At 34.7% G+C, this 25,804-nt stretch overlaps 1 protein-coding gene across 1 annotated transcript; it reads left to right on the top strand.

Moving 5' to 3' along the window:
- On the top strand, positions 1-24,755 carry LOC147407035 (casein kinase II subunit alpha-2-like). Its single transcript, XM_086432583.1, has 11 exons — positions 1-6; positions 8,689-8,948; positions 9,034-9,163; positions 12,419-12,613; positions 15,955-16,112; positions 21,325-21,415; positions 21,844-21,909; positions 23,615-23,697; positions 23,791-23,854; positions 23,945-24,013; positions 24,499-24,755. Exons 1-11 carry the CDS (start codon positions 1-3, stop codon positions 24,553-24,555), a joined length of 1,179 nt encoding a protein of 392 aa, XP_086288709.1. The 3' UTR covers positions 24,556-24,755.
- The last annotated feature ends 1,049 nt before the right edge of the window (positions 24,756-25,804 follow it).

The raw sequence follows: 25,804 nt of genomic DNA, 5'->3' as shown, positions 1-25,804 counted from the left end.
ATGCAGGTATTGCAATCTAACTAATCTATTGAAATTAATTGCACTATTACATAAGATCCAAACTGATGTACAAATAATTAATTTACACAATTACTTAGGTTATAAATTTGTAACACAAGTGCACAGTTCAAATGCTCATGAATTTAGAATTTTCAATCACTTATTAATAGTGCCTTGAATGATCCACCTCAAAGCTCACTATTTAATATTTATAGACTTTAACAGACCATTTTCATATGTTCAAACAATTTTTATTTGGACTTTTTTTTTAAGAGCACTGATCAGTCCTATCAACGATTATCAGATCCAATCATTGTGATAGAGATTGTACCATTTTGAAGTAAAAAAAAAATGGTCCATAGACACCATATAAGCATCCAATGTATGACTAAACTCTAAAAGTGTGTTTGGTAACACTTCTGAACTCTGAATAAATGTGGTCTATTTTTAAAATTCAAGATTTTAAAAAATTTATTTCAATTTACTTCATTTTAAATTTTAGAATCGAAATTCAAAAATTTGAACCAATGATGAAGGATGCTAGATGAAACTTCTGAAGTCTGATTTTTAGTTTCTAGACTTCAAATGTTTTCAAACTTCATAAATGTTGCCAAATAAAATGTAAATATTGGACGATAAATTTGAAATACATAAGTATCAGATTTCATATGAAATCAATCCCAATATTAAATTACAATCTTATCCTTATTATTTTGCAAAATTTCGAGATGCTCCTAATTCTTGTTTGCATGAATAGTATAAGAGACTCATACACATTATGGTAAAAGGTGTAAGAAACTCAAAATAAAAGGTAAAAAAAAAATAAAGCTGAAGGGTTTCTCATGTAGGGCTGGGTGAAGTGGCATGATAGAGAGGCCTGCAGGCCCGCTGTTTCTGGGACCTGGGCGGTGTCCACTTGAAGAAAAATCCAAATCCCTACGGTAGTAGTACTTGTCGCACCAGACAAGAGTATGAGAGACACATCATGATGCATGTGTCCTATTCTATACAGACGTGGCGTCTTTATCCATTACAAGTTAGCATTGGACAAATCCACAAAGTTCGGCTTGTATTTTGTGTACATGTGAGAGAGAAACTGAGAGATTTTTGGCTTTGAAGGAGAGTTACAGAGAAATTTCTCAAATCGTACAACTAAGAGCTTAGAATTAATGAAGTCCATCCTCTTTGATGATAGCTATTGTTTCAATTAGGACCACACAATTTTAAATCCGTTCCCAAATGGGAAGGGTCGATTTATTTGCACTCATGGAAATGGCCAATTGCACCATTTAATTGAATTTTATAAAATAAAAAAATATAAATTCTTAAATAATTACAAAAGTTTTAGATATTTTTGAAAATTTTGCTAATGTTGACAAAATTGTCGAAAATATTTTGTCAACATTAATAAAATTTCAGAAATATTAAAAAAATTTGTAATTATTTGAGAATTTATCCAATAAAAAAAATCTAATTATCATTTTACCCTTTTATTATTGTTTATTGCACACACCATCACCTATAGAACAAAAATTCAAAATCCACTTTATCTTCTTCTTCCTTCCTCCCTCTTCTTCTTCTTATTCTTATTCATCCTTTTGAGTTTTGTGAGAAATTGAATTAATGGGAATTAGGTTTTAGATTTTTTTTTTTTTAAATTATAAATTATTTTAACAAATTTGGTAGGTACCTACCACTTATTACTAAATAGCTTTGATAAGTAATTATTGGACAAATCTTTCTATCGAACATTACAAAATCGATTCGATAGGTACCAATCAAAAATAATTTTCTCATGTGATCGACTTCGACTAGATTGAAAGTTTTGGGGTCAAAAAAAAAAAGTAAGATCAAAATTTAAAATTCTCCTTGCAATCTTTTTAAATGTAATTCTCAATCGGTGGTAGTTGCCTAAATCGTCTTATAATTGAGTTGGTCAATGCTCGTCACGTGTCCATTTGTTGACTGTTGGCTGTTGGCACTTCCCATAGTAAACTTTGTTTGCCACTGATGAGAATTAAGATTCCCTGTTTTTGACACTTAAAATTTGCTGACCAAGACATCGTTTTCTTGCTGAGGATATAAGCCATTAAGTCATGGTTCGTAATCAAATTATTCCAAAACCAATGAACCTTGTTTGGGTAGTAAAGCAGACAACAACGTTTTTATTTATTTTTTATCCCAATATTACAAATTATAAGCCAAACACTTGATCATCATGAAAGTCATTCAAAATCTTGGCAGAATGTCAATTGGTGGGACCGGTGATAACTCAAGATGGGATAAATATTAAGCTTATCCATCTCTGGTCCACAAAGAAAGACATATCAATGATCCCCTTTTTTCCCCATTAAGGAAGAAAATATCTAGTAATTAGGGATCTATCAAATTAAATTACATTATAAGTCCAACTTATTAGTGTTCATTGTTTGCATCAAAATCATTTGAATGAGTCACAAACCAACAACCAAAACTTTCCACATATGATTTCCATATGGTGGGTTGGGTCATGAGACACATGCACAGACTATGGGCCATCATATATGTACTTTTGTTTAATGGTATATTCTTTTCTGTCAGTATTAAATGATTTTTTTTTTTTTTTAATTTGTTATGCATATTGTATACTTTTTAATTCTCTAGAATCATTAATTATTTTGACAGTTGAAATGGTCCTCACATGTTGTTAATGAATGGACATGATTCTGCGAGTTGTCGCAATAAGATGGGCTGCCCATTTCAGGCCTCATGAACATTATAAACCCTCCATTAAGTCAATTTAACTCTATTTATGTTTAATGTGGAACATTGTAGATTGTACAAAGTGGCACAATATTATGAAGAGCTATATATTGGGTCTCCAATTTTATGGAAGGGAGCCCTTCCTTTCCTCTGATTTTATCTTAACCTGTTTAAGCAATTTTAGTTCATTCTTAGTAGTTGATCAATGCGTGAAATATTGTATGTAAACTATTGCGTAAGTCCGGAGACCCATTTACGAAAGCCAATCCTATATCCTCCATGACTAATAAGAAAAATCACAAAATTGAATGTGCCTTAGCAAAATGTTATTATAGCAAAGATCCAAATCAATCAAGGCAAGTCTAAGACAGCTTCGCCCATTAATTAGGGGAGTCCATCTTGGCCATAGAACATTAATGAAAGCAGATCCTCTATAACACACGATTCCTATAACACCTTGTAGCACAGTTTCAATAGTTGAAAGAGCGTCACATCAGAGATACAATTATATCCGACACTTAAATATTGGGAGTTTAGTAGCCTTTCATTTTGAAAGACACGGATTTGCATTGATAAGTTTTTTTTTTTTCTTTTTAAAATGTCTTGTTCTCATCCGTTGAAATTATGTCATAGGAACCATGTGCTATAAAGGAGCCATAGAACATTAATATATTCATACGTACACTTCTTTGCTAGTTTTATTATGACAAGAGAGATATGCAATGAATATCCTTAATATTATAATCAGGGGACAAAGTCAAGATTTTCTTGTAGTGGGGGCAAACTATGATCAGTTGTATAATTGGAAGGAGGTGAGTGGTGGGGGCAAATGGGGCATGTAATTACTTTTAAATATGGGGGTGTCTCAAAGTTCTACATTGCCCCCACCAGCTCTTTACTTGCTTTGCCCCTGATTATAATGAGATGAGGGAGGGTGAGTATTATTGACGGAAATCACATTCATTATTTTTAAAAATTACAAAAATACCTTTCAATTGCATTATATAATATATATATTTATTATTATTATTATTATTTTTTAAATCAATCTCTTAAATTAATTTTAAAGATAATTTTAATCTTATATAAATATTAAATATTTAAAATTCTTGTGCGAACCGACCCACGTGCCATTACTTTTTTCCTAAAGTGTCAAAGGTTAGCATCTTCTTACAAGGGCAGTGGTAGTAGTAAACGTGTAATTGAGGGATATTTGTGCTCCACTTGATTTTTCATTTTGTTTCTTGTTTTGTTCAATGTGTGTATCATTATAAAATCCAACTTCATGTGTGTATTTATTTAGGGTAACGCTGAAGTAACATTAAAATACACATTGTAAGAAATATTTCTGACGGGAATGTTTATTAGAAGCATCTACGCCAGAAATATTCCCCCATAATGTACATTTCAATGCTACTCCATCACGACCATTTATTTATTTTACTTATTTATTAGGCGATTGTGATGGGAAGTTGTTGTGACTTGTGAGGATGACCATGCCTATTATGATACGAGACACGCGTGCATACAATTGTCACACTAATTACGGGTACAAATGTTTCATTTCTTTTTCAAACTGATTTTTAGTGAGTTAATTATCAAAATGTCATTGTAAAGAAAACTTATACAAAAAGTTGTATATAGAGGAAAAAAAAAACCATACTTGTTTTGTGTTTGGTCATTTCTTATTGATTAATGAAAAATGATTTAAATATTTCTTATATTCAACCTGTATAAATCCATTGATTTTTCTTCCTAAAAATCAATCATCTTCTACATCCTCCAACAAGTTATTTTTTATCTATCCAACCTCAAGTTAATCCCTGATTTTTTTTTTTCTACTCAAAATTCTATGTTACCAAAATGCCCTCATCTCCAATCTTCAATCATTAAACAAAAGCCCTTATATTTTTCCTCCCAAACTAGTCATTTTCAATTCATCGTTTTCGAGCCCACCATCATGAAGACCTAAGATTTTCTATTCAAAATTTCATCGTTTTCTACTTTCTCAAAAATTATATTTTATGCCTAAGGCTTGAGGGTATAAGTAGATAAAATCTTAGGATTGAAGATGCGAGTGAAATTTTTTTCCCAATAGGCGAAGATGTCTAATTTTGGGAAGAACAAACAAGGAAATCTGGCCGAAAAGATTGAATATAAGGGTCTTTATTACATTTTCATCAGTCAATAAGAGAGATCGAGGTCAAAAGGTGTATGTCAATAGTTTGAAAAATAGGGGCATATCTCAAATAGTCACTTAGTAAACACATGGGGACTATGTATAAATCTATCGAAAAGTAAACATTTTTTTATAGAAAAATTATACTAAATATGATAGTAAAATAACAAATGGATTGATGTCCTTAACCCATGCACTAGGATGGGCAAAACCCAAACCCGATAGATTGAACGTAATTTATCCATACCCATACTTAATAGGGTTATAATTTAAAAATATTTTTAATCATCTTTGTTTATCTCATTTCAAAATTTTGGTTAATCATCATTATTTTTTTATTTTACATTTGCTTATAATTTCATGTATGTAATTTTTGAAATATTTTGTAGGACAAAAAATTATAAGTTATATATATATATGGGAAATGTTCAGCACCCTAAGTTTTACCACACACTTTAACAAACGTTTTTTTTCTTACATGGTTAGAAGTTTTGGAATGAGCTGATTTTTGGTGAGGATGATCTCTATGATTAGAAGATCATCCTCCCCAAAAATCAGCCCATTCCGAAATGTTTAGCCCCATGTTTACACGTTGAAAAATCGTGGACCGTCCATTTTTTGTAAATCAATTTTGATGGGGTTAGAAGTTTTAGAATGAGCTGATTTTTGGTGAGGATGATCTCCTCACCATAGAGATCATCCTCACCAAAATCAGCTCATTCCGAAACTTCTAACCCATGTAAGACAAAACGCGTTTGTTAAAGTGTGGGTAAAACTAAGGGTGGCGAACGGGACCCTATATATATAGGGGAAATGTTCAGCACCCTAAGTTTTACCACACACTTTAACAAACGTTTTTTGTCCTACATGGGTTAGAAGTTTTGGAATGAGCTGATTTTTGGTGAGGATGATCTCTATGATTAGAAGATCATCCTCCCCAAAAATCAGCCCATTCCGAAATGTTTAGCCCCATGTTTACACGTTGAAAAATCGTGGACCGTCCATTTTTTGTAAATCAATTTTAATGGGGTTATAAGTTTTGGAATGAGCTGATTTTTGGTGAGGATGATCTCCTCACCATAGAGATCATCCTCACAAAAAATCAGCTCATTCCGAAACTTCTAACCCATGTAAGACAAAACGCGTTTGTAAAGTGTGTGGTAAAACTAAGGGTGGCGAACGGGACCCATATATATATATATATATATATATATATATATATCTATATATATATATATATATATTTTTTTTTTTTTTTTTTTACATACCACTTATCTTTATATAAGCTTATATCATTACCAAATTATCTAATATTAACGAGAATGAATAAATTTGATCAACCCCACTTGGATTGGAAGTAGGTTGAGCTTTTCATGCTTGAGGTTGGGTTGGACGGATTGATGTTTGTCAATTGTGAGTTGGGTGTTGATTGATTTCCAACCTGGCCCAACCCGCTTGAATTGTAGCCTTAGAACATGAAATGTTTATGACAAACAGATTGATGTTCCTAATCCAAATAGGATCTCAAGAATTGGATTAGATGGATTGATAAGATTACGACGTAAACACAATTGGGCTTTACTCAAACCTATTAACATTGTGTCATTTTCAAGTCATTTGACATTCTTCTCTCTAGGTACACATTTGTTGTTAACTATATCATATGCTAAGCTAATGAACCAAAGGCATGATGGCATGTATTGAAAAATATGAGTTTTGTTATCATGTACATTTTAAAGTGTAATAAATACATTTTGAAAATTGGAATTTGAGAGTATTTTGATATAAAAAAATAGTTTTTACGGGCATTTTCGATGTAAAATTTAATTTTCAAAATGTATTTATTGCAATTTTAAGTGTCCTACACAAGACCCCAAAAATTTACTTAAAATGGGACTTTTAACTTGGGTTTCTTAATTCCTAGGACATGAAGCGAACTGGATTCCAAACGAATCAATTCACGGTACAATTCGCAATAGATCCGTGAAATGTAGGGAATTGGACGAACGGTCTTAATCCAACTTACTTTTATATAACCATCCATATTTAGACAGTGTTTTGAGGTATATTTCACCCAAGTTTTCAAATTGGTTGAATGCCCTTTTGACCTTAGTCTGTATTAATAGACTAATGGAAAAGCACCAAACGCCTTCTTTAATCTGTAAGCATCGTTTTCACCCTACCCTTAAGGGGGTGACACAGGATTTACTGTGATTCTCACAATTCTGACGTGGACATGTATATATAACCGTAGATGATTTTATTCGTATCACGAGGAAACATATCTATGACGTAAGAATTGTGAGAATTGCAGTAAATTCTTTTTGTCATTTCAGCATTTTTCTACTCCTTAAATCTGTGTCTACCCCCAATGAGTTACTTCTATAGCGGCGAACCCACTATCTAGGTAGGGGTGTCAATGGATAGTCGAAATCCAAATTCGAATTCGAAAAATCGAATATTATCCGAAATTTTCGGATTTCGGATTTTGGATGTCATTTGAAAATTCGAATGCGTTTTGGATACGAATTCGGATATCGCGATATCCGATTCGATAATATCCGCTCCGATATAATATATATATCATTTATTTATGTTTTACAACAAAATTTTTACATATGTATATATGGTGATGCGTATTCGTGTTATACAACAAAATGTTATCTTTTAAACTTTATCTTCTCTAACCAGCTAAAACGAGACAAACCAGTGACGGATTCGGAATGATGAATTTCGATCGAACTCCGCAACACTGTCTTCTCCGACCGGCGAGCATCAGGTACCTCTCTCTCTCTCTCTCTCACTCTCTCTCCGATTTGATTCGAACCAGTCGTGATTTTTTAGGAGGAAATCTGAGGGTTTCAAGTTTCGACTGTGAGAACTCCAACACATTTTCTTCGGTCGACGAGATTACAGGTACATATTCACTCACTCACTCACTCTCTCTCTTCGAACCAGTTGGAGTGATTTTTTGGGGATTTCGACTGTGTGAACTCCAACAGATCGAAGACGATGGTATTTTGTAGGATTTTTTTTTCGAATCGGATATTATTGAATATCCGATATATTTTTCGAATTCAAATTCGAATGTTTGTTAGGGATATCCGATCGGATTCGAATTCGAATTCGGATAGTATTATTTTTTTTTTTATTCGAATTCGATTATAATAGTATCCGATCAGATACATATCTGTTGACGGGCCTATTTCTAGGTAACATTGCTTTTAACCGTTCAAAAATAATCCCACTTGCTATTTTTTTTACAATACACGTGGCGTTATGCCATTGATTCACAGAAATTTGTTAATCGCGAATGCGTACTCCCTCCATATTCCTCCCTATCGTGATATCCGTTGGGATAGGTAGGCTAACTTGAGTTAAGAGACTGGATCGTATGCAACTAAGGTGGAGGATTGAATCCCTCCTCCCACACCTCAACATATGCCACGTAAGACATGATTCACTTAATTACGCCGATAATATCTCTTTTAAAAATTTCTTTGCGTAGAGATGTAGGAGGAGGATTTCAATCCTCCAACCTGATGCATATGATCTGAACTCGTTGAGTTAAATAGTCACGTGCGAGTATTTTCAAGGGCAATTTGGTAAATTTCTAAAGGATGTTAGTGCTGAGGAAAAGAAACAAAGAAGAAGGAAAACGCAGATAAGAAAGCTGTTTCTTCAATTCTCTCCCTTCATTTTGAGTTGTTCTCCCCATTTTCATGGCCACAAGGTCAAGGCCTCTCTGAAGTTCCAATATTTCATAGCGACTCCTTCTTCTTTTTCTTTCCTCCAACATCTCTCACTCTCCTCTACCTCTTGTCGGCTTCCGCAGGATCACGTGCGGAGCCCTACTCTCTCAACCAGGTCAAGTTGTTTCAACACCCAAATCAGAAAACCTGGCGCAGAGGTTCGGTAAATCGATTAGGAGGGTTGGGGTCACCTCCAAGTCTAGGGTTCATGTCGATGTTAACGTTGTTCGTCCCAAAGAATATTGGGATTACGAGTCTCTTACCGTCCAATGGGGGTATTGTTCTTCAATTATGTTGTTTCTTCCATCTTTTTCTTTTCGGATTTTGATTTTGATTCTCCTTATTATTGTTTCTTCGCAGCGATCAGGATGATTACGAAGTGGTGAGAAAGGTTGGGAGGGGGAAATACAGTGAGGTCTTTGAAGGTGTCCATTGCACCAACAATGAACGCTGCATTATTAAGATTCTCAAGCCTGTTAAGAAGAAGAAGGTGATTCTCGGTTGTCTTTAGTTTTCAATCATTTCTGGTTCCAATAGAATACTTAGGAATAGGTGAAGCCCTCATTAAAAAGAGTTTTAAAAAAAAAACTTTTTAACCATTTTTCAATTTGTTAATATGATACATAAGGTCCGTTACTATAACCAGTATTAAGCGGTCGAACGTGAAATTTCAATTGCTTGTTTAGCCTTGTGAATATTGTGAAAGTTGAGGAGAATCACAATCAAAATCCGAAAAAAAAAGTGTGCCCTTGCGTGAAAAAAATGCGTTTTTTGTTTTGTTGTTATGGTGATTTTTGAATATTACTTATGGGAAATGTGAACCGTTTTAGCAAAGTATACTAGTTGTAAACTAAAAATATAATACAATTAGTGGGTGTGTATCTAATGAATAACTTTTCTTATGGAAAAGATGGAACAAGAAAAGTTTATTTTTATATATGGCTTGTGGAGGGTTTTTCAGCCTTCCACACTTCCTCGAGATGAAAACTGTCTTTTGATTGTAGCTTTAGAGTTGATGTAACGATCTCCTCCTCTTCACGATGGTGGTCTGACTCCCCTCGGCTCCTTTGTTATTGTTGCTTTGGTTGATTTCTTCTGATGGTGGGCTTAACCTTGATATTTCGACCTGTTCCTCTTCAAGACGGTGATCTGACTCTCCCCTGCTCCTTTATGGCTTCTAGGACAGTAAAAGACAAGAAGATGGGAAGGATGTGGGCCCCAGTGTGGTGCCTGCCAACGATCCTCCGAAGATTTAGTTAGTACTCATATAAAGAAGAATGAATGAAGAAGAAGATGGATAGTGGACTTGTCAAGTGATCTTTCCCTTGTCGAGTTTTTTAGCTAACCAACCAACCCCTTTCTCAGTTTGGTAAGTTGGTTTTTATAAACGAAATGCAAAGACAGGTGTCACCACATTGCTGGTCCAGGTGTTAGATGAACTGTTCAGTTGTAGTGTACTTGAGTGCTTTGGAAGATGGATCCATCACTTGTTAGTTAGATTTGAGTCTGATGTGTAAGTATTGCAGGTCATCATTGCAAAGTAGAGAAATGCAAGGTCCTGACATATGGTGTCTTATCAACGTTACAAGACTTTTCTTGTACTTATTTGTGTGAAAGGACATGCTTGAACTCAAAATACTTGCTTGAGATTGTTTATGTGCTATGGGTTAGGTTGGATACGAGTTAAAGGTCAGCTTATGAACGAACTAAGATAAATACGATCTCGGATTTAAAACAGGAATTGGTTGGGGATCGGATACGAGCTCGGACTCAAGTCGGATATGTGACATCTCTTAGATGTGAATTGTTTTAACGTATGTTTTAAATGAGTCCAGGAGCTTGGGCTCTGCCTTTCTTGTGAAGTTAGCTTTGAACTTTGGGGGTGAACGAGTCAAGGCATGTCACACCTCTCTGTTTCGATAAGTTCTGTGTTTTTGTCACAAGTGAGGCGACTTGGTATGAGGAAGAGTTCTTATTCCTTCTAGGTTTGTCTTGGTTGGTTATGGATTCTGAGTCCAAGTTGAGGTCTGACCGATCTAATTGGTTTTTATCAAGTCGGTTGTAGTTTGTCGTCTTATACTTGTCAACCTAAGGTCCCACCATACTCTATTTTGGGTGATCTTGGTTTGTACCGAATTTGCACTCTATCTATTTGGTTTAATTTTAATTCCTTCTTGAGTGAGAGGACCTGGCCCTTCTAAGATGTTGGAATATATACTTGGTTGAAACTGTGCTTCGCACTTTTTATGGCAGGACTACGAACTAGTAACTTATTTCCTTCTGTTTCTTTATGACACGTGCCTTTATCATGTTGCGTGACTGAAATGCTCCCCACCCACATGGCTGATGAGAAGAAACAAGAAAGTGGATGAAGGAAAAATTGTGAATTATGACTGGAGTTGGGTAGTCTTTTGAATGGATGTCCATAGTTTGCTTATTTGGGTATTATATGTATATAACATGCAAATTTGGTATAGTTTTATTGGAAACAAATGTTTAATACAATGAAATATTTCTAGGGTCGTTAAAGTATGCACATATTATAGCCGAATAGTAACCCAATCTGTTTCTGTACTTTACTTTTGTTATTACAGACCAAAATCTACCCTATTATTACCCGAGCAAAGTACCCTAAACACTAGGAACTTGTGCTAACTTACCTTTAAACATGTCGAACATTTGATCCTAAATTTTTTTTATTTTTGGATATATTTACTCCTGATTTTTAAGCAAAAAATCTATTAGACCTTAATATAGTCATCATTGGAATTTGTTCTCCAGAATTTTTACCGTTTCTTTAGGTGTCAAAACCAAAGTTTACTCTTGATTTTCCTGAACCGTACTTCTTTCCACATGCCAAATTGCTAATTATGGGGATGCATATGCCCTTAAGGAAACTTCAAATGGCATTTTTGTAGTCTTTTCTTTACCTGAAACAGGTTGTTTGGAATTCAGTATGTCTTGTCTTGGGTTACTCTCATTCCTCCCAAGTATATGTATGCTGTGGAAATAAATTCTAGTTAGTTTGTTGCATGGATTGGAATTTGCAGAACTATTTAGAAAAATATTACCTTTATAATTTTATATTATAGACATGTTCATTAACATAATGACAAACACGTGTCAGTAGTAGGCACTTATACAAAGTGTCTAACACACCACTCCCCAGAAATCCAATATATTCTGAGATATACACTTACAAAGAAAATATATAAACCTTTAAATACTCTTTGGTTCTTGTTATTTATAGGTAATAGAATATTGCCCTCCTTGTTAGTTACGATTATTTGTCAGCTGTTTACATTAAAAGAAGATTAATAAAGTTAAACAGAAAAAATGACCCAAGTGGTTCATGGGACGAGCTTCAGGGGTACTGTGGGATTCCTTGTGAAGATCAGGCAAGCATGATGTGATTGATTTTTCTATGTGCGGGTTTGTGAGAATTAAGCAAAGAAAGCTAGATCTTTTTAGTTGGATCCCCAAACTATTGATGACTATGATGTGAAATGTGGCATTATTAGACTTATAAAAAAATGTGGTCTTACTCATGTCTTCATCTATGGGTGCATGTTTGTATCCTTCATAGATTGTAACATTTACTATTTCACCTCCTTTGGCTTATACTTGCACTTTTACTTGTGATTGATGTATAATATTTATGGTGTTCTTTGTCTTTTCTTTGCTAATATTATCCACTAAGTCAATTTTGGAGCTAATTCTGATCATCCTTTTTATTGTAATACAGATCAAGAGGGAGATAAAAATATTGCAGAACCTTTGTGGTGGTCCAAATATTGTGAAATTGTTGGATATTGTCAGAGATCAGCAATCCAAGACCCCCAGTCTAATATTTGAACACGTTAACAACTCTGATTTTAAAGTGCTCTATCCAAGACTAACGGATTATGATACCAGATATTACATCTATGAACTGTTGAAGGCAAGGTTATTGCTCCCGTGGCTTATTGACTTCATCTTATGAAAAAGATAATGAAAATATGCATCTTAGATTCCTGTTTTAAGTCTGTATGTTGCCATACTTCCCTAGTGATGTTTTTCTAATTTATGTAATTCAACAATGTGAATACAACGTTGGATTACTATTTTGGAATTACTGTGCTACTGCTATGTTATAAAGAACCATCAATTTGTCTAGCATGCAATTGATTCAATTTTACCAGAAGACATATTAGCAATAAGAAATTTGCAATGGAACGGGTGATGGTGTATGAAGTAGGGACGGGTGACGTCATTTTTGGAATACTATCATCTATGCATTATCATTATTGGGGTCATAGTGTTTTGAAACTAGCATAAGAGATGGCTGGAATAGTTTATTATGCCAATTGGAGGGATCAGTTTCATACTTATATTAAGATGGTGACCATTTGCTTAATGTGGACTAGGGGTGCAAAAAGGACCTGAGCATTTCCTTTGATCTTTTAGGAAAGGAAGGTGATTTATAAGTTAGGTAATTAAGACTAGGTTTTAAGTTCATAGTGATAGCTAAAAAGTTTGGTCTTTTATTATTATTTTTTGGATAAATATAAAGAGAAAGAAAGGAGGTCAAGATGACCAACCTATAAAGAAGAAAAAACAAACTAACAAGAACAGAACCAAAAATAAAAGAAGAAAGAAAGAGGGAAAGAAAAGAAAAACAAATAATAGGAAGCCTAACATGCTAATGACGATCTCTTGCGAGTACTCCTCCCCATTAAGCACCTGATTGTTCATTTCTTTCCAAATGCCCCAAAGATGGCAAAATGAGTTAAAACTGAAGGAATCCTTTTAGCATCAGAAAAAGCTCGAGTCTTCCAACTTTCAATTAAGGAGGAAACAGGTTTATGAAAGCACCAACAAAGATAAAAAAGAGTGATGGGATGTGGAATCATATTTCATGAGACAAAAGACAATTAATAAACAGATGGTTGACAGAGTCGTAGTCAAATTTGCACAATGATTAGAAGTTAATGAAACTTAAATTTAATCAGTGTCTCATTTATAATATTTCGGTTGTTCCACAATGATTCATTTGATAGTCCGAGTCATCTTGTCTTTTGCATGAATTATACGTGTTGCATATGCGATGCAAGTGTGTGATTTCTTTAATGTACGACCTTGATTGACATGCGTTGAACAAGAGAAGTAATGAGGAGAAACACGCCAACAATGCAAATGAGCATTAACACTACAAATGAACAAGTTACTTTCAAGTAACAATTGGACATATCCAATGTTGCATAGATGGATGAGTAAGTTACTTCACACAATTTTTTGGGCCTAGAAAGAAGGGAATTGTCAAGTATTCGACAAGGATGAAAACTCGGCAATTGCAATTAATTTTTGTTCTATTTTTTGACATTGTGTTGGCTTCATATAACTTCAACTTATTTGCATTTGTAGGTATTACCATAGTTGTGTGCTCCTAAAGTTTGAAAACGAAATGATTCTCTTAGGTTTTCAAACTTGGGATACCCATGCCCCCAGAGCTCTTCATATTCACATTTAATTTGTATGACATGTTTCAATACAGGGGATTCTAGTTCCTGTTGTTGTTTATGCCCAAAGTAGCGAACTGGATAACCCTCAAAACTTACATTATTCTTTTTTATTCTTTAGGACTTCACGAAAGTACATCTCTTCATAGCTCCATCCATGGTCCAAAGTATCTTTTCCATAATCTCAGCCTAGACATATTCATCTTGGAGGCAACTAGAATGATACATTAGGCTCCTCTACACATTGTCTCAGTTTATTGTGCGGTCTTGGGCGAGACATGTTAGTTTTTCAATATATCAAGATGTACCTTGAGGACAATATGTTAAACCATTGCACCATTTGTACCAGTTACCTTTTTTTTCCTCATTTTATTGTATGGTCTTGGTCTTGGGTGAGACATGTAGCTCCATCCATGGTTCAAGCTTCAAGGTATCTTTCTGTCAGGAGATGTCCTAGCCTAGACATCTTTGTCTTGGAGGCAACTGGAATGATACATTTGGGGTTTTCTTCTAGACATTGACTAGGAAAAAAGGATGATTGAATTGTAAGAGACAAGACCCAAATGTATAGAGATGGGAATTAACTAGTAGTCTTGAACCCCTCAGGACTAAAATCCAAAAGATAAAAAAAGGGAGGGGGGAGGGGGGGGGGGATGCCTTCTGACAATTTCTTCCCATCCGAGAACAAAACATCAAATTAAAAACTTTGATGTCAACAGAAATGGAGCACCATTTTTGTAGAACCTTGATTTTATGCTTGATTTTTTTCTCTAGGTTTTCCTCCTTTTTATGGAATAATACTCAAATCATTCCCGGTTTTCCAAATGCCCCTAGAGAACCTATGGAAGTAAAATGCACCATGTGACATGTTCAATTCTCACTTCAAGGCAACTTATTCATTTGTAGTGTTAATGTTTGGACCTTAGCAACCAGTTTTGCCATGGTATCATCAGGCTCACTCTCAATTCATGTTTCACCTTTTGAGAGCCGATTCATGTGAAATCTGCAGTTCCTCATTTTTTAATTACATTCCGAACCCTACGACACGTTCGGAATTGTTTTGGAAAGTTCTGCCACTTTCTTCCCCTTTTAGTATATCTCGCACTCTTGGATTTTGCTTTGGCACAACTCTTTGGAAATGACAATAGCTTTGTAGGACAACATTGTACCGATGAGATCCTCAAGTTTAAGGTATAATAGTGCTCAAGATTTGTGTGGCATAAATTGCAAGAACTGTCACCTTGACCTAAAGATGGATGTCCTGCATGCTAACACCCTTCTTATACAAGGGAAATGATATCCTATCATATCCTGTTTTGTCAATGGTAATTATTTATATATTTGAATTTGAGCATCAAAAACTAAATTAATGTGTTCTTTATTCTTACCATTTTAAGTGAACTTACCTGTAACTGAAAACACACCAAAATCTCAAAGCCAGTCCTAAAACTACTCTGAATATTTTAAAATGACTAATAAAATAAATATTTTAACCCTCTCTCTCTCTCTCTCTCTCTCTCTCTCTCTCTCCCCTCTCTACTTTCAAGTTTTGTGCTTCTTGCATTCCCGTTTCACATTCATGTGCTTAGCAATTTCTCTTTGTCAACATTTTACCCCTTTCGTAGACCATGATTTTGAATCTGTGTGTTTGCAATGCTGTAGTAGATTTCCTCTTCAGAACTTTTTCTAAGATGATGACCATTTTCTTTAATTTTTATTGCAATGTGAATGTGAATTTTGAATCTGTTAAATTGAGGTTATCATGCATGCATTTTATATGTAGGCATTAGACTATTGCCACTCGCAAGGTATTATGCACCGAGATGTGAAGCCCCACAATGTCATGATTGATCATGAGCAGCGTAAGCTTCGTCTTATAGATTGGGGGCTTGCAGAGTTCTATCATCCGGGGAAAGAATACAATGTTCGTGTTGCTTCCAGGTGTGCTTGCTTTATACATTTACTTGGAAGTGCTTTCTAATTATTAGATTATGTGTTCTACGTTCTCTCTTTTTCAAAAAAACTTGCCAGTATATTTGATTGCTACTTTGCTGCTCTAGAGCTGTTCCACATGACTTATTTATTTTTTATGAGTAAATTTTTTGTTTTAAGGGGCTGAGAACCATAAAAGGAAAAAAAGAAGAAAAGACCACACATCCGGGAGGAAAACAAGGCCTTCTCAGAAATGTAAGCATTACAACAAAAAGAACAAAAAACTAGCCAACACCGTACACAATTGTTTCCCTCCTGAATACATCAAAGAAATGACCACTACATTCCTTAACTATGGACAACCTAACACATATCGCTTTTGAGTACACCGCCACAAACCGAACTTGGTTACTATGCGCATATAGCCTAGCGTTGCCTAACGCTTTTGACTAAATTGCCAAGAACCTTAAGGATCTTCAACAGTAGCACAAGCTGATTGCACCAAAGCATTTAATTGGTTTCAACTTCAGAGAACCAGTTGCTTGGGATTGTGATGGCAAAGAAAGTAGGAGTGGGTTTGAGGTTTATACTAATACAGGGGAATTATTTGTTGAGAGAAAAAGAAGCAGCCATAGAGGTTGGCGAGTGGGGGGAGAGGATGGTTTGAAGGGTAAAATGAGGAATTAATCTGAAACGCTCAATGGTTTTGCTAGCATAAACTAGTTTAAGAAGGGGATGCTTGCTATGTTAAATGATTAACCAACTAGATATCTTGTAGGTAACTACTTAACGATGTCATTCATTTAACATTTTCTTTTGGGTATAACTTGAAACTAGTTATTAGGTAACACTCATGATTATCAAAGTAGATTATATCGTTGGTAAGTTAGGTAGGATGATAAAGTGAATAGATCTTGATGCACGTTGGATGAGCTGATATCCTTGTAGATGATCTGGGGTTGAATCCTCGAGATAATGTAGTATTTACTTGATGGCCGTTTTGTGGACTATCTAAGGGTGTACCTCTATGCACATTTCCTATGAGAGCTCATACTTAAAAGTTTTATCATTCATTTACATAACCTTATGGCCTGGCTGTTCTACATCGCTCATTATGAGTTTCCTGTAATTTCAAGCTGGCCCGTGGTTTAGTTCTCCCTGGAGTGCTAGATGCTAGAGGCATTACTTTTTTTTTTTTTTTGGGTGTACGGAGTTACATGAGAAGGAAAAGCATTCTCAGAGTACAAAGATAGCCTGCGAGTTGAAGAAAGGGAATCTGGTTAATATCAAAGCTGTTATATACATCTCCTGGACCAGGAGTATTATACAGATCCTTTTCTGAAGAATTATGCTCATTTTCTTTCCTTTGCTCCTTTTCTGGTTGGTATTGAATGAATATTGTCACGCCCCAAAATCCCAACACGAATCCCTATGATTCATCAATCAGAATCTTGAGGTGTGAGGTAATCAATCACACAACCTGATAGAACATTCACAAATAATAATATTTATGAAAAGAAAATATATGCAGCGGAATAAACATTTGACTAATATCTATACGAGAGTCTAGAGTAAGCGAAAGAAATCGACAAACACTGATATAAGTCAAGATCCTAAATCTCATAATTCATCAGGTTACAAAAATTTCTAAACTAACATATTTCTTATTTACAAACAAAAACCACTAGGATTCCCTACTAATCCTCAAAGACACGGTGGTGGCAAGACATCAATTTGTTCTTCCTCGAGGACCTCTTCAAAAGACTCCTCAAAAAACGGCTCTTCAATAGCTGAATAATCTGAAAGTGGAAGGATAGGGTGAGTAACAGGGGAATGTTACTCAGCAGGATGAACGCCGTTCTAACAACGAGTCATACATGCACGAGTAATCATCAGAACAATTAAATAATACAAGTTTTCATAATGTAACATACGATAAATGTTTAAGCATACTCAGTAAACAATTATAATAACTTTCAATCTATCATTTTCAATCATTTAAAGTAACATATGCATCTTTTAAATGAAAACATCTATCAATCATTATAAAATAAGAAAAATATATATAATAAGAACACGGCGGTGTAATCGATAAGAGAGCAGAGGAACACGCCGATATAACCGCCTCGGCTATGGCAATACGATATTCCAAACTTAACCTCCGATGTGGAATCCCATCGTTATAATCTGATTTTGTGGCCGGTCAAGCATACCACGGTTGGATGACCATTTATCCGGCTCAGACTGGCCGTTGACCAAGAACCCAATACTGAGTTCAACTAATGGTGAGGTCGACCGTTTGACGACTACAGACTAATAGTGATCACTAACTAGCCCAGGAGACCCCTCGCGTCGAAGCCTATCAAGAAGCAATGCATGTGAACCCCGCCTAGCTCTACACTATACAGAGACCGCCTTTACACACAACATTCCCCAGGAAATAAGTAGGAGAAATTCCCGGATTTCATAAGCTGTAATATGCTCTAAGGTATCCCATACTACCGAAGAGCATATGACATCTAGTGTTATCCTAGATTGACTTGCCGCTTCCGGACACACAGCAACGCGTCACTCTTTATGGGTTTTCTACAAACCTTTACTGGTAAACAAAATAATTTATTTTGTATATAATATATCATTTCTTTTTAATCGAAAGTACAAACAAAGTCTGGTAGTGCCTTCCAGTGACAGTTATCTATCATTTCCATCCATCAACCATCTCATCCCTCTATCTATCTATCACGTTTTACGTGGCATGGCCACTACGTAGAACTGGAGGCACTGTCCCATCAATCAGTCGAGAACATATGTTCTCTCTATCCATCCATCAATTAAATCGATCAATCTATCATCTAATTTCCTACATATCTATTAAAGTAATTTTACTTTTAAAGTAATTCGAAATCCATAAAGCATCAACCAATTCCATTCGATGGTTTTGGTTGAGTTGAGAGACTCGAAAACAAAGATAAAACCATAAGACATAAAAGCTGAAAATCTATGAAAATTTAACTAAGTGTTGAAAAATAATTTTTCAAAGTCGAAATTGAAAACGAACTATTTATTTATTTATTAAAGAACTTAAAGTAATACTTAATTGTTTTTAATGAAATAAATGTAGGAAATGGGTATACATACTATATGGAAGCAACACAAAATAAATTAGAACCAAACTCAACATTCGGATACTTTTCCGAATTGCTGATTTTTCGTCGAAACTCGACCAAAATCGATTCAAATATTATACTAACTATAAAATGTTTATATTACATCAAATGAACTAAAATCAATCATAAACAAGCATGCAAACATGATTCAAATCGTTCAAATATGTATAAACTTAATGAAACAATCGATTTATCAACAATCATATGGATTTTTTATGAAATTATCGCATAACTAGAAGGTAGAAGGGAAGACAACCTACTTTAAGCTATTTTCAACGGTTGAACGGAGTTTAAAATTGCCTCCGGCCAATCTCCAAATTTTTCTTCCGGCGAAAATCGGATTTCTTTGCGTCCACGCGTAACCCTCGGCGAGATGAACAACTTTCCTTCTTGCGCCTAAGTTCGGATCGTTCTCGTTTAGTGTAGATCTGAGTTTCAAATATTGAAGGAAAAGGGTTGAGATTTGTTTGGAGAGGAGAATAAGAAAAATCTGATTTTTCTAATAGAATTTAGATATTTATATAACTTAAGTTGGGACATACTTGTCATTTTGGGAATTGTTTTTCCCGAATGCCGAATTGGACAAACTTATACTCTATTTCGGGTGATTTTTCGACACGAATCTAATGGTATGATCGGTTTCCTCAAATTACGTCTCTAAGGTGTCGTTTACCTATTGGGAAAATATCTAATGCGAAACTTGAGGATTTGATAACTTTTTCAATCGACGTCAGATTTAGGCGTGCTTACAGGCTAAAGTATGTTTCTCGATCCTTTTAAATCTATTGGTGAAGTTAATTTTCCTCAAATATTAAAAATTAAGAATCTATACTTTTAAATCAATGCACGGATCTAAAATTTTTTCCTTGAGATACATTTTAGGATTTCAAGTCATTACAAATATTGTTTTGATTATAGTACCAAAGCTTTCTCAAGGCTATAAAGGAGACACCTTTCTTAAGGTGGACAATCTACTTTTACTTTTGGCAAGATTTAAAGCTTCCTTCCTGGATGGAATGGGTATCTTTAGATTTCACATTTGTGTACCATGAATGATGCAGGTCCTAGAATTTTGAGAAGGCTGAAACAAATTTCTTGGTTGTCAGGCAACTGAAAAAGTTTTTTAATACTTTCCTCCCAGCTGTTAACATAGATCATGACTCTACTTCGACAATTGTAGATATTTGGAGTCAATTGGTCTACCTTATCATTGCTTTATCGGCAGCAGCAGTAATAATTCCTATTCAGGTCAGGAGTTTTTAGTGATGGGAGAGCCTTATTTGCATTGCATGTTCACGTTCAGCTGGAATTCTTGGCGTGAATATAGTGAAGCTAAACCACTTCATTCCTACAGGCTCTAATTGGTCAAGTGGTTACATCATTATATTTGCTTACTGAAAATGTGGACAAGAAATCAGGAAACTCCTTGAGTGGAATTTAGAGATCTGGCCCAAGCCCCTTAGCACATCTTGTCTTCGTAATTTTTAGGTTCTTCTATTGTTTTTTGAGCTTATCTTTCTCTTTCTCCAGGAGCTTCTCTCATTTATTATACTTAATTTTATGTTACCAATGATTAATGAATTAATACTGTTTCCCAGTTTGAAGAAGTATTTGGCCTACATAGATAATTAACAGGGTCTTAGATCAGCATGAAATTGATGTTTGTACTAGAAACAGATCATCATCATCATCGAAGCCTTATCCCAAAGTTTTCGGGTCAGTTGAATGAATCCTGTTCCTCCATTTAACTCTGTCCAAAGCCACATCTTTTGTTATTGAATTAGGAGATACTTGCTCAAGGTGGTAGGGACCAATACAAACTTGAAATACAGTATTTTAGTTTCTTTTACTTGTGTGAAGGCACCTTTTCCCATTGAACATTGGTTTTAATGCAAAATGTTCGTATTCCTTCTCGTTCTCATTGAACTAATGTATTGAGGAGCTCTTCTTTCGACAACATTTCTACTCATCTTGGTTTTTCTTGATTGTTTCTTAACATTATGTCCTTTGCACTAATCTTCTGCTACTTGAACTTTTCCACATTCTGTTTGCAGATATTTCAAAGGTCCAGAGCTTCTTGTTGATCTGCAAGACTATGATTACTCTTTAGACTTGTGGAGCCTTGGTTGTATGTTTGCTGCCATGGTGAGTCTTTTCTACGCCCATATTCATTGTGAAAGTTGTATTTCATATTGTGGCACAGTATGAAAAATAAAACTTCCCCAGACCAATCCACTGTCCCATATGGTGCATATGCAGGCATCTCTATGCCCTCCAATCTGTGGTACTGTTCTTGGATTAACCTTAACCTAATGATCAACCCGATCAAATGATCATTACCTACCCATATATGGATTTTCTTTTTTCTTTTTATTCTTTATGTAATGGTCCAAATTATTAGAACCTTGGGTTGATTCTTACGTTGAAGATCTTTTTGGTGAGCCCACATATAAGCAGTTTGCACATGTTCGCGTGGAAGGAAGACGGATGAGGAGTTACGAGATCTGATATTCTGCCATGGTACATATGGCAAATTTGTGACTCTTATACGTGCAAAATTATTTTTTCTACAGATATTCCGTAAGGAGCCATTTTTCTATGGGCATGATAATTATGATCAACTGGTCAAAATAGCTAAGGTACGTGGTATCTTTGGGAGATTGAAAGTAGAATCTTAGATTCACTCTTTGCTGTAAACTGTTGGGAGTGTTTGTGATTTAGAGGTACGCACACACACACAGATTTTTTCATTGTTGAATGGATTCTTTAGAAGTGTCTGAGTCTCTCAGATTCTGACACTCCATGGATTTTGGTGTGACATGTCCAGATTTTTTGTTGTCATCTCTTTCCTGCTACTTGCAAATGATATTAATTGACATTTATTGTAGATGTTTCTAAGTATACCTTTTCCTGTCAAAATTTTCTGGAGCAAATATAACTTTGTATATGCATCGGGTTGTTTATTGGGTATAACATATCATAAGATGTCCTATGATATAATTAATTATTTTTACATAAAAGTAATTAATTTTTTTTTGTATGTTTATTATCAAATCCACGAATTCATTTTTTAGCAAAGGTTTCAACAAATTCAACACTCCGTGCATATGTTGGACCCTGAAACTTGTATCCTGACCAGTGCAACATAGGTCCCAAGGTTGAGAATTTTGATGTTGAGGATCAATATAGAAGCAGGAATATTTTGTGGAAATAGTGAGAATATTAATTGAAGTTGTTGGAATATAAAACAAGCCCGGCCCACACAAGCCTCCAAACTAAAAAAATAACCATATTAAGCAAGGAAATTAAAATTACATACAAGGCTAACAGCCATGAAGAACTATTCTTTTGCATGAAAATGATTGGAATCATGCCACTTAAACTGCATAAAAGCAAAGATGGAAATTATATGTGACATGGAAAGGTCATAATCTGTCTCAGATAGGAGACCTAGAACATACATCCTGAGATAAATTTATCTGTCTTTGAACGTGCAACTTTGATGCCAAGGAAGTACCGTAACTACCCTATATCCTCTCCTTTCTTCTTCTACACTGAAAATCTAACCTAGACCTAATCTATATATTCACATAAACCTGTTATTTTTCTCGTTAAATTATATACGAACAGTGCATTTGACTACATGTAAATTTCTCTAAAAACACACAAGAAAATGCAAAGATATATTAATTAATAGACAATTGACTAAGATATCTCTGCATTTTTTTTTGTGCGTGTTCAATTTTCTTTTACTTTTACAAACATAATATTAACATTCTTCATTTAATTTGGATATAGAAGATCATGAGTGTTGCTTACAAGCTAATATCCACGATTACATTTTTTGGTTTCCTATAATATTTTCCATTTCTTATGATTTTTTTTTTTTACAATTTTAATTATAAAAAACAAATAAATAGATACCTGATTTAGTAGCGGTATTTTTTATTGATCGTTAAATACTAAGATTGAAATTACATGTCTTGTTTTCTAAGAAGTGCTAATATTTGATTTATTTTATTTTATTTTATTATAAATAATTCCAAGAAAAAAAAAAAAAAAAACTTCAAAAATATTTTTGATTTAACAAATTCATAGACCATTGAAGCTTATGGCATTTAATTAGCTCAATGTTTAGTATGAGTGAAAGGAATTGATTTTTATATTTTATATTTTGCCTATAAAATTCTCAATCTTTCTTGTACTGTTGTTAATATGTGTGGGGTTCTATTTATCATGCATAATAAACTTCCTCATATAGAAAGTAGCTCCACCATCCTTAAGCTTAACAGGAAAAGAAGAAAAAGATGATCTCATTGAAGTTCACATTTTGTAAATTCATAGGTACTTGGGACAGACGAATTAAATGCATATCTAACCAAATACCGCTTGGAGTTGGACCCACACCTTGAGGCCCTTGTTGGGAGGTTAATATGATTCACCATACAATTCATTTAGTACAATTGCATGCAAGCGAGAAATATTTTCCCTGAAACAAGAAGAGCTATTCTTTGTTCCAGGCATAGCAGGAAGCCGTGGACGAAATTCATTAATGCAGATAATCAACATTTGGCAGTATCTGAGGTCTATCCCTTTACCTGTTGTAGCCAAGAAACTCAAAAAATCTGGTTAACTGAACTGATTTATGTTACCTTTTATGTGCATTTTTCATAGGCGGTCGACTTCCTTGACAAGTTGCTGCAATATGATCACCAGGAGAGGCCAACGGCAAAAGAAGCAATGGTAGTACCTCACTCAATGTGGTTATCCCCCATTATCTTCACACAGAATACTGTACACATCTCACTGATGCATTGATCGGGTCCCTACAATTGGGACACCCGTTTGAAGGGGCCGAATCCAAAATTAAATGAAAATATTTTTTTTTAACTTCCTGATATTTGATTTTCTTCTTTGGGTTTTTGCTTAATTTGTATCTTTTACCCATTATTCTGGTATTAGATCTAGATCAAAAAGCTAAGATTCTCCAGTTAGTCCTCTTTTTAAGCTGAATCCATCCAACGAGCAACCTTTGAGCAGAGTACAGACTAATGAGTTGTTTATCATATTGGGGTGGGCTTATTGATGAAGTTGGTCTCATGTCTAGTATATATATATATATATATATATATATATATATATATATATATATATATATATTTTTTGTTTACTCCTTCAACTTAAATTAACTACAATTGATAAGTACTACTACCTCTGATGTCATGCAGGCCCATCCTTACTTCTATCCTGTGAGAAGTGCAGAAAGCAGCACCCGTACAGAATAATTTGAAGTTTGAACTTGACATGCTGGTAATGAGCATCTTCTTGTTCTTGGTTAGGTTTTGCTTTGTAATTGAAAATGTGGTTTTGGCTCTCTGCGAGGGTTCCTGGTTTAGGAATGCAATTAAGCTTAAGAAAATATGATTTGATTTATTCCTCATCAGACCATTTATTATATATTCTGATTGTGTGGTTGTCATCTGCACCATTTGTTCTCTACTACTGGTTCTGGGGTTATAGCTAAGGCTTTGTTCACAATGCTTTCTCTCTTGGAACTGATTCCAGACAGATCTTGGTGGCCATTCAGATTGATGACAAATATTCTGTTCTTGTTTGCTTCTGATTTCTATCAACACTAGGACCCATAATGCTCGTGAATGACATGGATTTTTTTGTGCTTGGTTTTTAGTAGTGGATGAAGATACCTCATGTTCCTCTAGATTAATTAAAACCTTCTTACCTTTCGGGTGGTTTTGCTGTGAACATGGCTCTGTCCCAGGTGAGCCGAAATATAGGACCAGAGTTGGGTCAGGGTGTGTGTGGCGCTCACTAGGAATATGGCATGGTCCATTCCTTTTTTTTTTTTTTTTTTTAATGTTTTCCTTGAAGATCATCTACTAATCTTAGGGTATATTGTTAATTTTTGAAATAAGGTAGTATTTTAAGTCACATAAAATGAAAATTGAGAACTCAAATAGAAGCAAGTGGTAAATTAAAGGCTCTACACGAAAGGAAGACCAAAATGATGCAGATTGTTATCATGGGAGTGGATATGAATGCATTTGAATTATAACAGAAGATGTGGCTTAAGACAAAGTTGCAAGGAGTAGGAGCAGTTCACTGTCCTAAGATTTTGATGAATATGAAATATGGAAACAAGTTCCAAAATTTGCCTAGGGTCAGCTGTTTTAAAGCTTTTGCCAAATCTTTGCACATGAATCTTGTTACCTTTGTTTAAATTTTGTTCTGGGGTTTTGAAGATATAGCCCAAGATGGAATGGTATTGCAGAGTAAGATTTGTGTGGTACACGCAGATAATTTAGATGTCTTTTTTCTATTATTTAGTAAGAACTGAGCACACAGCTAAAAAGAACCCAGAATACTGGATGGAACCTGATTGAGATGGTTTTGAAATCAATTATGGCACTAATGAGTAGGTTGGTGCAAGTTGGGGTTCTAAAGGATGAGATTGATGTCTATGAGAGAAATGGTTGATGTAAAAATGGAGGCATTTGCTTAGGAATTTATACTCAT

This window comes from Akebia trifoliata, chromosome 3, assembly GCF_017979445.1.
Source record: "Akebia trifoliata isolate Shusen 1 chromosome 3, ASM1797944v1, whole genome shotgun sequence".
Taxonomy (NCBI): Eukaryota; Viridiplantae; Streptophyta; class Magnoliopsida; order Ranunculales; family Lardizabalaceae; genus Akebia; species Akebia trifoliata.
Note: the sequence above shows the minus strand (reverse complement) of the source record. Positions and strands in the feature narration are given on the sequence as shown.

Bases quoted from the DNA above. Each gene is read 5' to 3' on its own strand.
- LOC147407035 (XM_086432583.1), top strand. The intron at 12,614-15,954 runs GCAAGGTTATTG...TTTTATATGTAG, and splicing joins ACATCTATGAACTGTTGAAG to GCATTAGACTATTGCCACTC. The intron at 21,910-23,614 runs GTACGTGGTATC...GTAAATTCATAG, and splicing joins AACTGGTCAAAATAGCTAAG to GTACTTGGGACAGACGAATT.